The sequence below is a fragment of the Nerophis ophidion genome, linkage group LG02 (genome assembly GCF_033978795.1).
Source record: "Nerophis ophidion isolate RoL-2023_Sa linkage group LG02, RoL_Noph_v1.0, whole genome shotgun sequence".
Classification (NCBI taxonomy): Eukaryota; Metazoa; Chordata; class Actinopteri; order Syngnathiformes; family Syngnathidae; genus Nerophis; species Nerophis ophidion.
The window spans coordinates 59,393,056-59,406,580 of NC_084612.1; the positions used below are offsets into that span (position 1 = coordinate 59,393,056).

General features: G+C 37.8%; 1 protein-coding gene across 7 annotated transcripts in view; it reads left to right on the forward strand.

The window, feature by feature from the left end:
• setd5 (SET domain containing 5) overlaps positions 1–13,525 on the forward strand; it is a 134,604-nt gene that overhangs the window by 70,966 nt on the left and 50,113 nt on the right. For 3 of the 7 annotated variants that reach the window (XM_061887409.1, XM_061887448.1, XM_061887433.1), the window contains exons 3-7: positions 201–303; positions 5,293–5,555; positions 10,008–10,066; positions 11,495–11,682; positions 11,772–11,810. In XM_061887409.1, coding sequence (XP_061743393.1) covers positions 201–303; positions 5,293–5,555; positions 10,008–10,066; positions 11,495–11,682; positions 11,772–11,810 — 652 coding nt within the window. Of the gene's footprint in view, positions 1–200; positions 304–566; positions 637–5,292; positions 5,556–10,007; positions 10,067–11,494; positions 11,683–11,771; positions 11,811–13,525 lie in introns of all 7 variants that reach the window. The other 4 variants (XM_061887419.1, XM_061887457.1, XM_061887425.1 and 1 more) reach the window with 3 other exon arrangements.

Genomic DNA, 13,525 nt, shown 5'->3' on the forward strand with positions numbered 1-13,525 from the left:
ATGTGTGGGTGCCATTGTGCGATGTTAATAGGTCATGCTTGCCACCCTAGAGCTGTAAAGCAAGGGCAAACACATTCAACTTTTTTATTCAGAATGTGGACATGTAATTTTGACAGTTTTTTGCATGATGTATCAAGAGTGTTTGCATTATTATTATTATTATTATGAGTGTTTTGACACAATCCTTTCGACTGTTTTAGCCCTGAGTCAGTTGAAGCAAGCCCTGCAGTAAATGAGAAAAACTTCGACAACCACAGCTGTGGAAGTGCGCAAAGTCATGGGTATCGGGGACTACCATATGCTGTGAGTACACATGAATACTTTGATATCTACATCTAAATTGTTAAACATGTACCATTCAGTTGTGTGAACTTTTCAACTGTATTAAATGTATGTTTGTATTGAAATGGACAGTAAGAGTCAAAGTTAAGGTCTTTACACACCAGGGATGGTTTCAGAACTGTTATTTAATATTCCCGCGTATCAAATCTGCACAGTATTCGATGTTGACATCCTTCATCCTGCCTTGCTTCTAATCATGTCATTTTTTTCCTGCTTTTTACAAGGGGTTGTGAACGGAGGGAAATCTATCAGTGTCATATTGTGACTCTTGAATCCAATATCAGCAATGTAAATGTAGGTAAAACTCACAATACATATGTTTTGACACAGTGGTTCAATTTAAGTCTATGGTGGTCAATATGTAAATACAATCAGCACATCTACATGCAGTCAATATTCATGTCGTAGGTGCAATATTGTCAGTTTTTTACTTCACCGTAATATTACTATGTTTACCTGCACACAATTATTACAAATGTAAACATTTTACAAGTCCGTTCCGCACCATGCTGGACTCAATCAATCCGTTACTGCATGCGGACTACCCACTTACATATTTTTATGGGACCAGTGTTTCCCATGTTCGCATTTATTTATGGTGGCCTGCCACAGATACAAACCAGGCCAAACCATAAATTGTTTTGGCCCTACTTGTTGCTCCTGCTCATTAACACATTCTATTTGGACTGTTTGTGGATGTAGCTTTTTGTTCCAACTCTGTACATTTGGTAGTAAGGGTGCAACGGTATAGGTAACCCGCGGGGATTATTCATTTTTCAGTTCTGTTTTGGGACTTTTTTGGCATGTAAAAGTTTTTAATGCAGAGCGCACTGCATACATATATATATTAGGAGTGTGGGAAAAAATCGATTCGAATTTAAATCCCGATTCTCACGTTGTGCGATCCAGAATCAATTCTCATTTTTAAAAAATCGATTTTTTTCTAAATAATTTTTTTATCAATTTTTGTATTTTTTTATTTTATTTATTTTTTTATCAATCCAACAAAACAATACACAGCAATACCATAACAATGCAATCCAATTCCAAAACCAAACCTGACCCAGCAACACTCAGAACTGTAATAAACAGAGCAATTGAGGAGACACAAACACGACACAGAACAAACCAAAAGTAGTGAAACAATAATGAACATTAGCAACAACAGTATCAATATTAGTTAAAATTTCAGCATAGCAGTGATTCAAAATCCCTCATTGACATTATCATCAGACATTCATTAAAAAAAAAAAACATAGTGTCACAGTGGCTTACACTTGCATCACATCTCATAAGCTTGACAACACACTTTGTCCAATGTTTTCACAAAGATAAAATAAGTCATATTTTTGGTTAGTTTAATAGTTAAAAAAAATTACATTATTGCAATCAGTTGATAAAACATCGTCCTTTACAATTATAAAAGCTTTTTTTTAAAAAATCTAGCTGCTAGCATGTCAGCAGACTGGGGTAGATCCTGCTGAAATCCTATGTATTGAATGAATACAGAATCGTTTTGAATCGGAAAAATATCGTTTTTGAATCGAGAATCGCGTTGAATCGAAAAAAAACGATTTATAATCGAATCGCGACCCCAAGAATCGATATTGAATCGAATCGTGGGACACCCAAAGATTTGCAGCCCTAATATATATATTGGGACGGCGTGGCGCAGTGGGAGAGTGGCCGTGCGCAACCCGAGGGTCACTGGTTCAAATCCCACCTAGAACCAACCTCGTCACGTCCGTTGTGTCCTGAGCAAGACACTTCACCCTTGCTCCTGATGGGTGCTGGTTGGCGCCTTGCATGGCAGCTCCCTCCATCAGTGTGTGTGTGAATGGGTAAATGTGGAAGTAGTGTCAAAGCGCTTTGAGTACCTTGAAGGTAGAAAAGCGCTATACAAGTACAACCCATTTATCATTTATCATTTATATATATATATATATACACACACACACACCGGGTATATACAGTACAGGCCAAAAGTTTGGACACACCTTCTCATTCAATGGGCTTTCTTTATTTTCATGACTATTTGCAATGTAGATTGTCACTGAAGGCATCAAAACTATGAATGAACTTGTGGAGTTCTGTATCCATCCATCCTTCCATCTTCTACTTATCCTAAGTCAGGTCGCGGGCGCAGCAGCCTAAGCAGGGAAGCCCAGACTTCCCTCTCCCAAGCCACTCCGTCCAGCTCCTCCCCGGGGATCCCGAGCCATTTTCAGGCCATTCGGGAGAGATAGTCTTCCCAACGTGTCCTAGACCTCCCCCGTGGCTTCCTGCCGGTCCGACGTGCCCATAACACCCCCCAAGGGAGGTGTTCGGGTGGCATTCTGACCAGATGCCCCAACAACCTCATCTGGCTCCTCTCGATGTGGAGATATGTACTTAACAAAAAGAGTGAAATAACTGAAAACATGTTTTATATTCTAGTTTCTTCAAAATAGCCACCCTTTGCTCTGATTACTGCTTTGCACACTTTTGGCATTCTCTCGATGAGTTTCAAACACACCTGTGAAGTGAAATCCATTTCAGGTGACTACGTGACGGCGTGGCGCAGTGGGGAGAGTGGCCGTGCGCAACCCGAGCGTCCCTGGTTCAATTCCCACCTAGTACCAACCTCGTCACGTCTGTTGTGTCCTGAGCAAGACACTTCACCCTTGCTCCTGATGGGTGCTGGTTGGCGCCTTGCATGGCAGCTCCCTCCATCAGTGTGTGAATGTGTGTGTGAATGGGTAAATGTGGAAGTAGTGTCAAAGCGCTTTGAGTACCTTGAAGGTAGAAAAGTGCTATACAAGTACAACCCATTTATTAATTTATCATTTACCTCTTGAAGCTCATGGAGAGAATGCCAAGAGTGTGCAAAACAGTAATCAGAGCAAAGTGTGGCTATTTTGAAGAAACTAGTTCAGTTATTTCACCTTTTTTTGTTTAGTACATAACTCCAAATGTGTTCATTCATAGTTTTGATGCCTTCAGTGACAATCTACAATGTAAATAGTCATGAAAATACAGAAAACACATTGAATGAGAAGGTGTGTCCAAACTTTTGGCCCGTACTGTATATTACTCTAGGATAGAGTTGCCAAATGGGAAACGACTTCTGTCCATGCATGTTAAAGAATTTTACATGACATATCAATGATAATAATAGAACATTATGTACTAAAAAACAAAAAAAATCTGTGGTACATTACATCCATCCACCCATTTTCTACCGCTTATTCCCTTTGGGGTCGCGGGAGGGGGCTGGTGCCTATCTCAGCTACAATCGGGCGGAAGGCGGGGTACACCCTGGACTAGGCCTGGGCGATATATCGCGGGTTTGTCTCTGTGCGATATAGAAAATTACTATATCGTAATTTTCGAGTATACGTTCTCAAGCAGGACTTTTATCTGTGGGCGTACACTTCAGGCTCTCCTCGCTCTTTCCTGTGTCTCCTTCTCACAGACAAGCAAGCGCACATTCTTACATACGTCACATACGTGTCCGCCCTCGCAGAGCACAGAGGTAGCGGCGTGGCTAACGTAGCCGTACGAGAGAAAAATGGTGCGGATCTGGTAACAAATGAAGGAAGTCAAAATTTCCAATAAAAACAGCAGGGGGGTCCATCGTCTGGCGGTGGTTCGGCTTCAAGTGGGAATATGTCGAACAGACAACCGTAATTTGTCAAGTGTGGGGGGGGGAAGCGTTGCTATAAAAAGTAGCATACTGCTAATATGTAGCATCATTTGTAAAGTCACTCGCTAGAGAATGAAAATAATTTCATAACTTTAGTAACATACCACATAGTGAAGGACGAATACTATTTGATTTCCTATTATGCAGCTCATTTTTATTTGACACTTAAAATCTCTCTGACAATTTTGCAATTTATGTTTTTGAAATGACCTGAATGTTTGTGCCATTGCTTAATACCTTTAATAAATATACTTTTGGTAAATTGACTTAGTTGTGATTTCTTTCTCTGCATGAAAGTTTAAAAGTAGCATATATTAATGCAGTATGAAGAAGAATGTTTTAATGTAGACACATAGAATCATCATACTGCTGTGATTATATGCATCAAGTGTTCATTCAAGGCCAAGGCAAAATATCGTAATATATATGGTATATCGCGATATGGCCTAAAAATATTGCGATATTAAAAAAAGGCAATATCGCCCAGCCCTACCCTGGACAATTCGCCACCTCATCGCAGGGCCAACACATATACATGTAAGCGTCAAAAAGGAAGCCAAAAGAGGTTGGTAGATGAGAATGAATCTAAAGGTAAAACATAATGTATAAATGCATCCAATTGCAGGAAATGTAGTCTAGAATTTCAAAATCTTCTTCTTTTTGGGTTGTGTGGCAGTGTTTTGTGCGGATGGAAACATACGTTCCGGCATTTTACCGAGTACCGCTGCACCCCAAGCAGAGGGCACCGTACCTCTGCTTTAATGCACCTCACACATTCTTACAAGTAGCTTCGTCTTTACCATAAAAAACACAAAAAGAAGGAATATATTTCTTATGCCTAGACAGGATTTGTTTTGCTTTTCACCTTTAAAGGTGCATCTAAGTCATGGCCAATATAACACCGCCTCCTCCATCCTTGCGCAAATAGATGGCAGTGCTATGGGAAACACTGCACTCTTCTGCTAGTGGTCCCATAAGGGTTTTATTAAGCGTTAATCGTAAAAATATGTCAGTGTTTGGTATATTGTGTTAGAGTGTGCATGCAAGCGTAATGATTGTGTGTATGTGTAAACTAACGTCGCAATGAAAGACCACCTTGGTGTGTAAAGACCTCTGTGATTGCACTATGTGTATTGTGTTATAACCACAGTCTGCTTCTGTTATTAACAGCTGTACTGTTTCACATACCTGTTTTTTGCCCTCATTTTCATTCGTCTCCATTTTCCGTTTCCCTTTTTTGTTGCCTGAACACCCGTTGTTTGAAGATGCAACAGTCTTCCGTTGTGTGTTGTCAGGATCACAACTACGGCGCGCCCCCTCCTCCCACCCCACCCGCTTCCCCACTCTCTCAAACCATCATCCCCCGACTGGATATCAATGGCGTGGTACGCAGTTCTCGCTATCTTGAAACCACAGAGGACAACTCGGTGGACAGCGATAGCTCGTCCGAGGAGGATGGGGCTGTAGCCGGCTGGTGTCACTGCACTCTGATGCCAGACGGCTTGCTCATTAAATGTGACAATTGCAGGTGAGCACCCAATCAGGACGCTAGCACCTTTTTGTCTGCTCCAACCACACAAACCCTAAAGGATCCGATGCCCGTAAAGTCAGGGTCAGTATTGTCGGTACCAATATATTTGTCATGACATTTTTTGGAGATTTGTGATATTTTTTTCTCAAACCGATACCGATAACTTCCTGCTTCTCAAGACCGATACTGATAACTTACAAATAACACAGATAACTTCCTGCTTCTGAAAACCAATACTGATAACTTATCAACACTTGTGTAATGTTTATATTGTTGTTACTCAGCCAGCCTCTGTGGGTCCGACGGACCCGTTGCATTTTGTGGTTTTTAATGCCTCACAATCAAACACTTTTATGTTAAAATCCTGAACTGATGTTTACCTTATCCCAATACACATCTTTTCAGTATTTTAACATAAAAATGTTTGATTGTGAGGCATTAAAATGCACAAAATGCAACGGGGCCATCAGACCCACAAACGCTGGCTGAGTAACAACAATATGAACGTTGCACGGAAAATTTCTCTGCCAGTTTTTGCATACCACAGGGATTCTTCTTTTGTGTTTCTGCAACTGAAAAAAATATCGATGTTATTAACCCTTGTGTGGTGTTCAGGTCTGTGGACCCGTTTTCATTTATTATTAAAAGAAAAATGATACAATTAATTAATTTTTCAAACTGAGGCTCACTGACTTTGGCTAATTTTCTGTGAATAACATATATCAGAATACACATTTAATGACTACACACCATACACCCCCCCCTCCCTACACATTTGTATTAAATATAAGATGTCCGGGTCCACTGGACCCAGGGTTAATAGAAGTGTGGAAATTGATGTTCTATGTACCACACGCAACCACCCCCCCCCCCACACACACACACACACACACACACACACAGCAGGCCTAGACAGAAGGAGGACAGAGTGTACAGTAGGTACACAGAACATCAGAGGGTCAAATGTGCGAGAAAATGAGAGCAGGCAGTGTTGACAAACATTGTTGCAACCTTCTATGGGAACCGCAGGTGCAGAAACAAAAGAAGAATCCATGTGAGATGCAGAAACTGGCAGAGAAATTTTTCGTGCAATGTTCATAGTGTTGTTACTCAGCCAGCGTTTGTGGGTCTAATGGACCCGTTGCATTTTGTCGCTTTTAATGCCTCACAATCAAACAATTTTATGTTGAAATACTGAACAGATGTTTACCTTATCCCTGTAAACATCTGTTCTGTATTTTAACATAAAAGTGTTTGATAGATAACAACAATGTGAACATTAGACAAGGGTTAATGTAGATTTCAGTGTTCACCTTTCTTAACAGCTGGCTTTGCGGCAGCTACTTTAGTATCAGGTGTTTTGGTAGGCTACCAAAACGCTACCAAAACAATACCATTGCAATCCTGGCGTTTTAGGTGGCTAATAAAGTTTGATGTGGTAAAGCTCAATGTTTCTTTCCATCCTTGAGAAATGTTCACAGAACATGTGGCGCAAATAGCACTCGATTTGCTCAACCCAATTCGTCTACAGCAAAGTAGAAGTAATAGTGCCTCACTGTAGCGTTTGTTACAGGAAGAAAGTAAAGAGTAAGGTCAAAAAACTGTGTGGCTAGATTCCCCCATACCTGACTGCCATTACCCATTATACATTGTGTCCAAACCGTATTACCACACGGATCCTTCCGCCATATGTGTAATTAAACAGTTTCATAATCTTCACTGTATTAAAGCAGTATAAAATAGTACGTCATCAAATTATTCAGACAAATGTAATATCTACAAATAAAGTGTAGCTTATAATTATTCTAAGCATGCAATATACACATTTTTAAAGTAAAACAGTCCCCTTTTGGCTGAATAAAAATAAAGCACCTTCCGTAAAATATAAATTAACTTAAAAAGCATTTAGGCTCCTACAGCCGCCCTTTGTTCTGATTACTGCTTTGCACACACTTGGCATTCTCTCCATGAGCTTCAAGAGATAGTCACCTGAAATGGTTGTCACTTCACAGGTGTGCTTGAAGCTCATGGAGAGAAGGCCAAGAGTGTGCAAAGCAGTAATCGGAGCAAAGGGTGGCTATTTTGAAAAAACTAGAAGATAAAACATGTTTTCAGTTATTTCACCTTTCTTTGTTAAGTACGTAACTCCACTAGTGTTCTTTCTTAGTTTTGATGTGACAATCTACAATGTAAATAATTATTAAAATAAAGAAAACGCATTGAATTAGGAGGTGTTCAACCTTTTGGCCTGTATTGCATGTCGTCATACTTCTTTAAATTGTCCAATATTTAACGCGCGCTTATCATTAACTGAACTTTTTGTCAGTTTTTCTTTTAATATATTGAACATAATGATAAGCAGAAAAAACATATTTTAGGCGAACAACTGAAGTATTGCTAATTAATAATAATAGTATTATCACTGTTATGGATATTAGAAATATTTGGCTGGATATAGCAATTTCGAGTCCATAGGCCTTTCTGTTTTTTATAAGCCTATAATATTAATGTTTGCCACCTATAACACACTGTTGAGTGGTTTCTCTGTATACATTATTCTTAGCATATATACAGAATACAAACATATCTTAACTCATAGTTGTACATACTTTCATACCTGCATACAACTATTGTGAGATTTACCGTATGTTGCCACTTGAAATGTTTTTTGTTTTGTCCTTTGATTACTGAGCTAAAGTTAGTTGAGTCGGTGACACAGCCACTAAGCCAGGGGTCACACACCTTTTTGAAACCAAGAGCTACTTCTTGGGTACTGATTAATGCGAAGGGCTACCAGTTTGATACACACTTAAATAAATGGCCAGAAATAGCCAATTTGCTCAATTTACCTTTAATAAATAAATCTATATATATATACTAAAAAAAAAAGGGTATTTCTGTCTGTCATTCCGTCGTACATTTTATTTCCTTTTACGGAAGGTTTTTTGTAGAAAATAAATGATGAAAAAAAACATTTAATTGAACGGTTTAAAAGAGGAGAAAACAGGGGAAAAAAAGAAAATTATATTTTGAAACATAGTTTATCTTCAATTTCGACTCTTTAAAATTCAAAATTCAACCGAAAAAAAGAAGAGAAAAACTAGCTAATTCAAATCTTGTTGAAAAAATAAAAAAAATGATTTATGGAGCATCATTAGTAATTTTTCCTGATTAAGATTAATTTTTGAATTTTGATGACATGTTTTAAATAGGTTAAAATCCAATCTGAACTTTGTTAGAATATATAACAAATTGGACCAAGCTATATTTCTAACAAAGACAAATCATTATTTCTTCTAGATTTTCCAGAACAAAAATTTTGAAAGAAATTCAAAAGACTTTGAAATAAGATTTAAATTTGATTCTAAAGATTTTCTAGATTTGCCAGAATATTCTTTTTGAATTTTAATCATAAGTTTGAAGAAATATTTCACAAATATTATTTGTCGAAAAAACAGAAGCTAAAATGAAGAATTAAATTAAAATATATGTATTATTCTTTACAATAAAAAAAATAAATGTACTTGAACATTGATTTGAATTATCAGGAAAGAAGAGGAAGGAATCTAAAAGGTAGAAAGGTATATGTGTTTAAAAATCCTACAATCATTTTTAAGGTTGTATTTTTTCTCTAAAGTTGTCTTTCTGAAAGTTAGAAGAAGCAAAGTAAAAAAAATAAATGAATTTATTTAAACAAGTGAAGACCAAGTTTTTGAAATATTTTCTTGGATTTTCAAATTCTATTTGAGTTTTGTCTCTCTTAGAATTAAAAATGTCAAGCAAAGCGAGACCAGCTTGCGAGTAAATTAATACAATTTAAAAAAATAGAGGCAGCTCACTGGTAAGTGCTGCTATTTGAGCTATTTTTAGAACAGGCCAGCGGGCGACTCATCTGGTCCTTACGGGCTAGCTGGTGCCCGCGGGCACCGCGTTGGTGACCCCTGCACTAAGCTGTATTACCACTGCATTGATACTGTGTTGGTGTTTCATTTTGGCGCCATCTGCTGGATTAAAAAAGTCACTACATTTGACATGCAAATTAATAAATGTGTTTAATTTATTTTTTTACACATAGCTGCATGGAGAGAAATATGAAAGATGCAACTGTGGTCATTTAGCCAAATAGTGAATAACATTAACCCGGCGCGGCACGCCACTTCTCCTTCTTTCAGTGCGAGCTGTCACCTGTGAACCTAAATAAGCACTTCCTGATTAATACAGTTTGTCGCTTCACAGTCAGACGACACAGCAGGTCACATGTTTTTGTCTTAAAGTGGCATCAAGGACACAGTATCACTCGTGTTTTCCTCATGTGCCAATGCTTCTGTATCGTTTGACCCATCACTAGTAGCCACCTAACGTTTGTGTTTTTGTGTGTTCATGACTTCCAAAGTCATGTAGTTGAATGTTCAATTGTCCCCTGAAGTGTTGCCCCTCCTCTTGTTTCAGGGGTCTTGATAGAAGGAAAGGAACAGACGGCCAGCACAGGAAAAATGAAAATGTCTCAGGTAATTATGGTTCCTTGAACAAACTGTGGAGTGTAACAAAGCCCCTAAGAGAAAAGCAAGAAATGTGAAAAGCACAATCTTTTCAGAATTTGGAGAATGACTTTACGACACGTGGAAACAACACAGCAGCAACATTAAAGTTGACAATCAGTGTTGACTGCAAAAGCATGTATTTGAACAATATACAAGCAATATTTCACAATATATTATTGCTTAAGACACCTTTTTATTAATCAGTCCAACAAAATAATACACAGTTATACCATAATAATACAATTCTAAAACCAAACCAGCAACATATCAGAATATCAATCTACAGAGCAATTGAGAGTACACACTAACATGACACAAAACAATCCAAAAGTAGTCAAACAAAAATGAATGATATCAACAACAATATCAATATTAATACTGATATGTACAAGCAATATTTCACAGAAGACACACTTTGATTTACAAAGTTATAAATGCAGTGCAACATATATTGGATCATGTAGTTGTTAACCCCTGACAAAGATATTAACAGCAAATCATTTTTTTGCTGGCTTTATTTTAACACAGACAGAATGTGCAAAAAAAATGCAAATACTTTAAGTTGGTAATTATTTGACGTGCACAAAGCTTTATTCGTGATTATTTATATGTCAAATATTTTGTATGTACTTTTTTATTTCCAAATGTCTCAAACAAGACATTACACAAGAGCACAGTTTTTGGTAGTAGTACATCTCACACTGATTCTGGAAAAAAAAACGTTTTTCTAAAGAGGTAGTCATATATGAAGTAACTCATGTGATTAACCAAAATTAATCGCATTAATCATGTACATACGCAGATTAATCACATACTTTATTTTATATTGCACATGCTCCTTTACCCATACCCAGGATGGGTTACCTGCAAGGCTGAGGGGTTGTTATACGGTCATTGTTTAGATCAGTGCAAAGATGAATGAGACGATTCTGGTAAATTTTCACTTAAAATAAACCCTGATAGCTTTAGATAGAACAGTTTGCAGGTTTTGACGTGCATCCAAGTAAAATTAAAATTATTCTGTATGACATTCTGACAATAAAATTGCATTTGTGTCCTATTACCGGGCTTGTTCATGTCAAGTTAAATTATGCAAGCAACCTGTGATTAATGATGTTGAATCCAAATCCAAAATTGTGAAAAAGATTATAATTTGAGATTACTAATTTACTGTATATATTTTGTATTTTTACACACTTTTGTTCCTACTAATTAGTAAATTGAGACATAGGTGATAAACAAGGGTTTTAATGATCAAATATAAGCACATTATAATATTAGCCCATGATAATTGTATGTACAATACTTGAAGTATCAGTAATAGTCATGGAAAAGGGGTTAAATAATCTGCTTGCCTTTTGGGCCACGTTGACGTTGGCCATGTTGTTTCCTCAGCTGGAGAGAGCAGTGGCACAGAGAGTGGCGATGAAGAGGTGTCACCATCCACCATCTCCTACACCGCCACCCAGCACACGCCCACCAGCATCAAGCTCACCGTCAACCGAGTCAAAAGGAGTAAATCCAAAAAGAGAAAGAAGAGTACAGAGAAGTCCCGTGGAACACCAAAGGGCAAGAAAGTCAAAGTAGGTTTCATCCTCACCTTCACAGCATTTCTCAAAGTAGAATTAAAACCTACCAGACATTATGTTTAATCTCTTTTGTTTTTTTCCAGGCATTTAGAGAAGGTTCTAGGAAGTCTATGAGGATGAAGGTTAGTTTGAAGCATTTGCAGTCTTGTACAAAGTACACAAAGCCATACTTGAGGAAAACAATATCTTTGCAGGAAAATGACTTAAGTGGACGTCAAAGTATTTTGACTTGAGTAATTGTTTATTGTGTTTAAAGTGGTTGCTATGGTTACATAACTACCTGGGGAGATTCTAACTTTCATCCATTGTACCGTCTTGCCTTCATCCTGCTTTGAGGAGCTAATCTTACGCTATGTGGAACACACACTTGTTTTTGGTTTTTGTCAGGTAATGATAGCGATTTAGCTATAATTTGTCTAATAACGTTAGCTATCATTCAACGTAAAGCCTGTAGTAGTAACAGAGAAGACTAATTTAAAGGATAGGGCTGTTAAGTCATAATTACGCATTGGTATCGACTTTGCTACTTTTTTAGTTACCGACCGAATTCTGTTGGTACTACCATGTACTTATTCACGTAACTTTGTTGCACGTCATGTCATGCCTGGTTGTAGACTTAGCTCCGGCTCAAGCACTTATTGGAAAAACAGATGTAGGTAATGTTGTAATTTTCTATGTCAACAAAGCAAGTATTTTTGAAAGAAAGCGCTGAATAGTAAGGCTCCACTTTTCATAATGCGCTAGCTCGATGTTACTTTACATTGGATATGCCATATACATGCTACCAATGAGCATTAGCTATTTATTTATGGCGTTTTCAACACTTTCAAATCTGGTAATTAATAACTACAACTAAGATGCGCGTTCCAATCAAACAGCTGGTGTGTAGTAAGTACAATATTTACAGCACAAACACTTCGTAGGACTCAAAAGACAAAACTGGCACATTCAACTCAATGGCTTAGACTACTTCCTTACAGCAGGCTATACACGACTGCCATCTATACATGTACTATTGTCGCAAACGTGTATCTCAATATTTGTGTATGAGTAATCAAATCTATGGCAGTTTTTTAATTTATGTGTCTGTGTTGAGATTTGTAAGTGTGTAAAGAAAAATCTGTGTGTTTGTTTTCACATCTCTGTGAAGCAGAAACCCCCTCAATTGACTGTTCTTTTTTTTACTTGTGACTTTTGCTATACTTATACCGTGGCAGATTTTTGCATGCGTGCAGCAATCTGTGTCCATAAATACTTAAGATTTGTGTGTGTGTGTGTGTGTGTGTGTGTGTGTGTGTGTGTGTGTGTGTGTGTGTGTGTGTGTGTGTGTGTGTGTGTGTGTGTGTGTGTGTGTGTGTGTGTGTGTGTGTGTGTGTGTGTGTGTGTGTGTGTGTGTGTGTGTGTGTGTGTGTGTGTGTGTGTGTGTGTGCGTGCGTGCGTGCGTGCGTGCGTGCGTGCGTGCGTGCGTGCGTGCGTGCGTGCGTGCGTGCGTGCGTGCGTGCGTGCGTGCGTGCGTGCGTGCGTGCGTGCGTGCGTGCGTGCGCGCGTGTGTATATTTATATATATGTATGTATGTATCTGTGTATATATATGTATATATATGTATATGTGCATATATGGTTGGCTACATATATATATATATATATGTATGTATATATATATATATATATATGTATGTATGTATGTATATATATATGTATGTATGTGTGTAGATATATATATATATATATATGTATGTATGTATGTGTGTGTGTGTGTGTGTATGTATGTACATGTACATGACTTTTCAAACTAATGTATCTGGTCAACTATACTCCTCCTTTTACACTAATAAGTA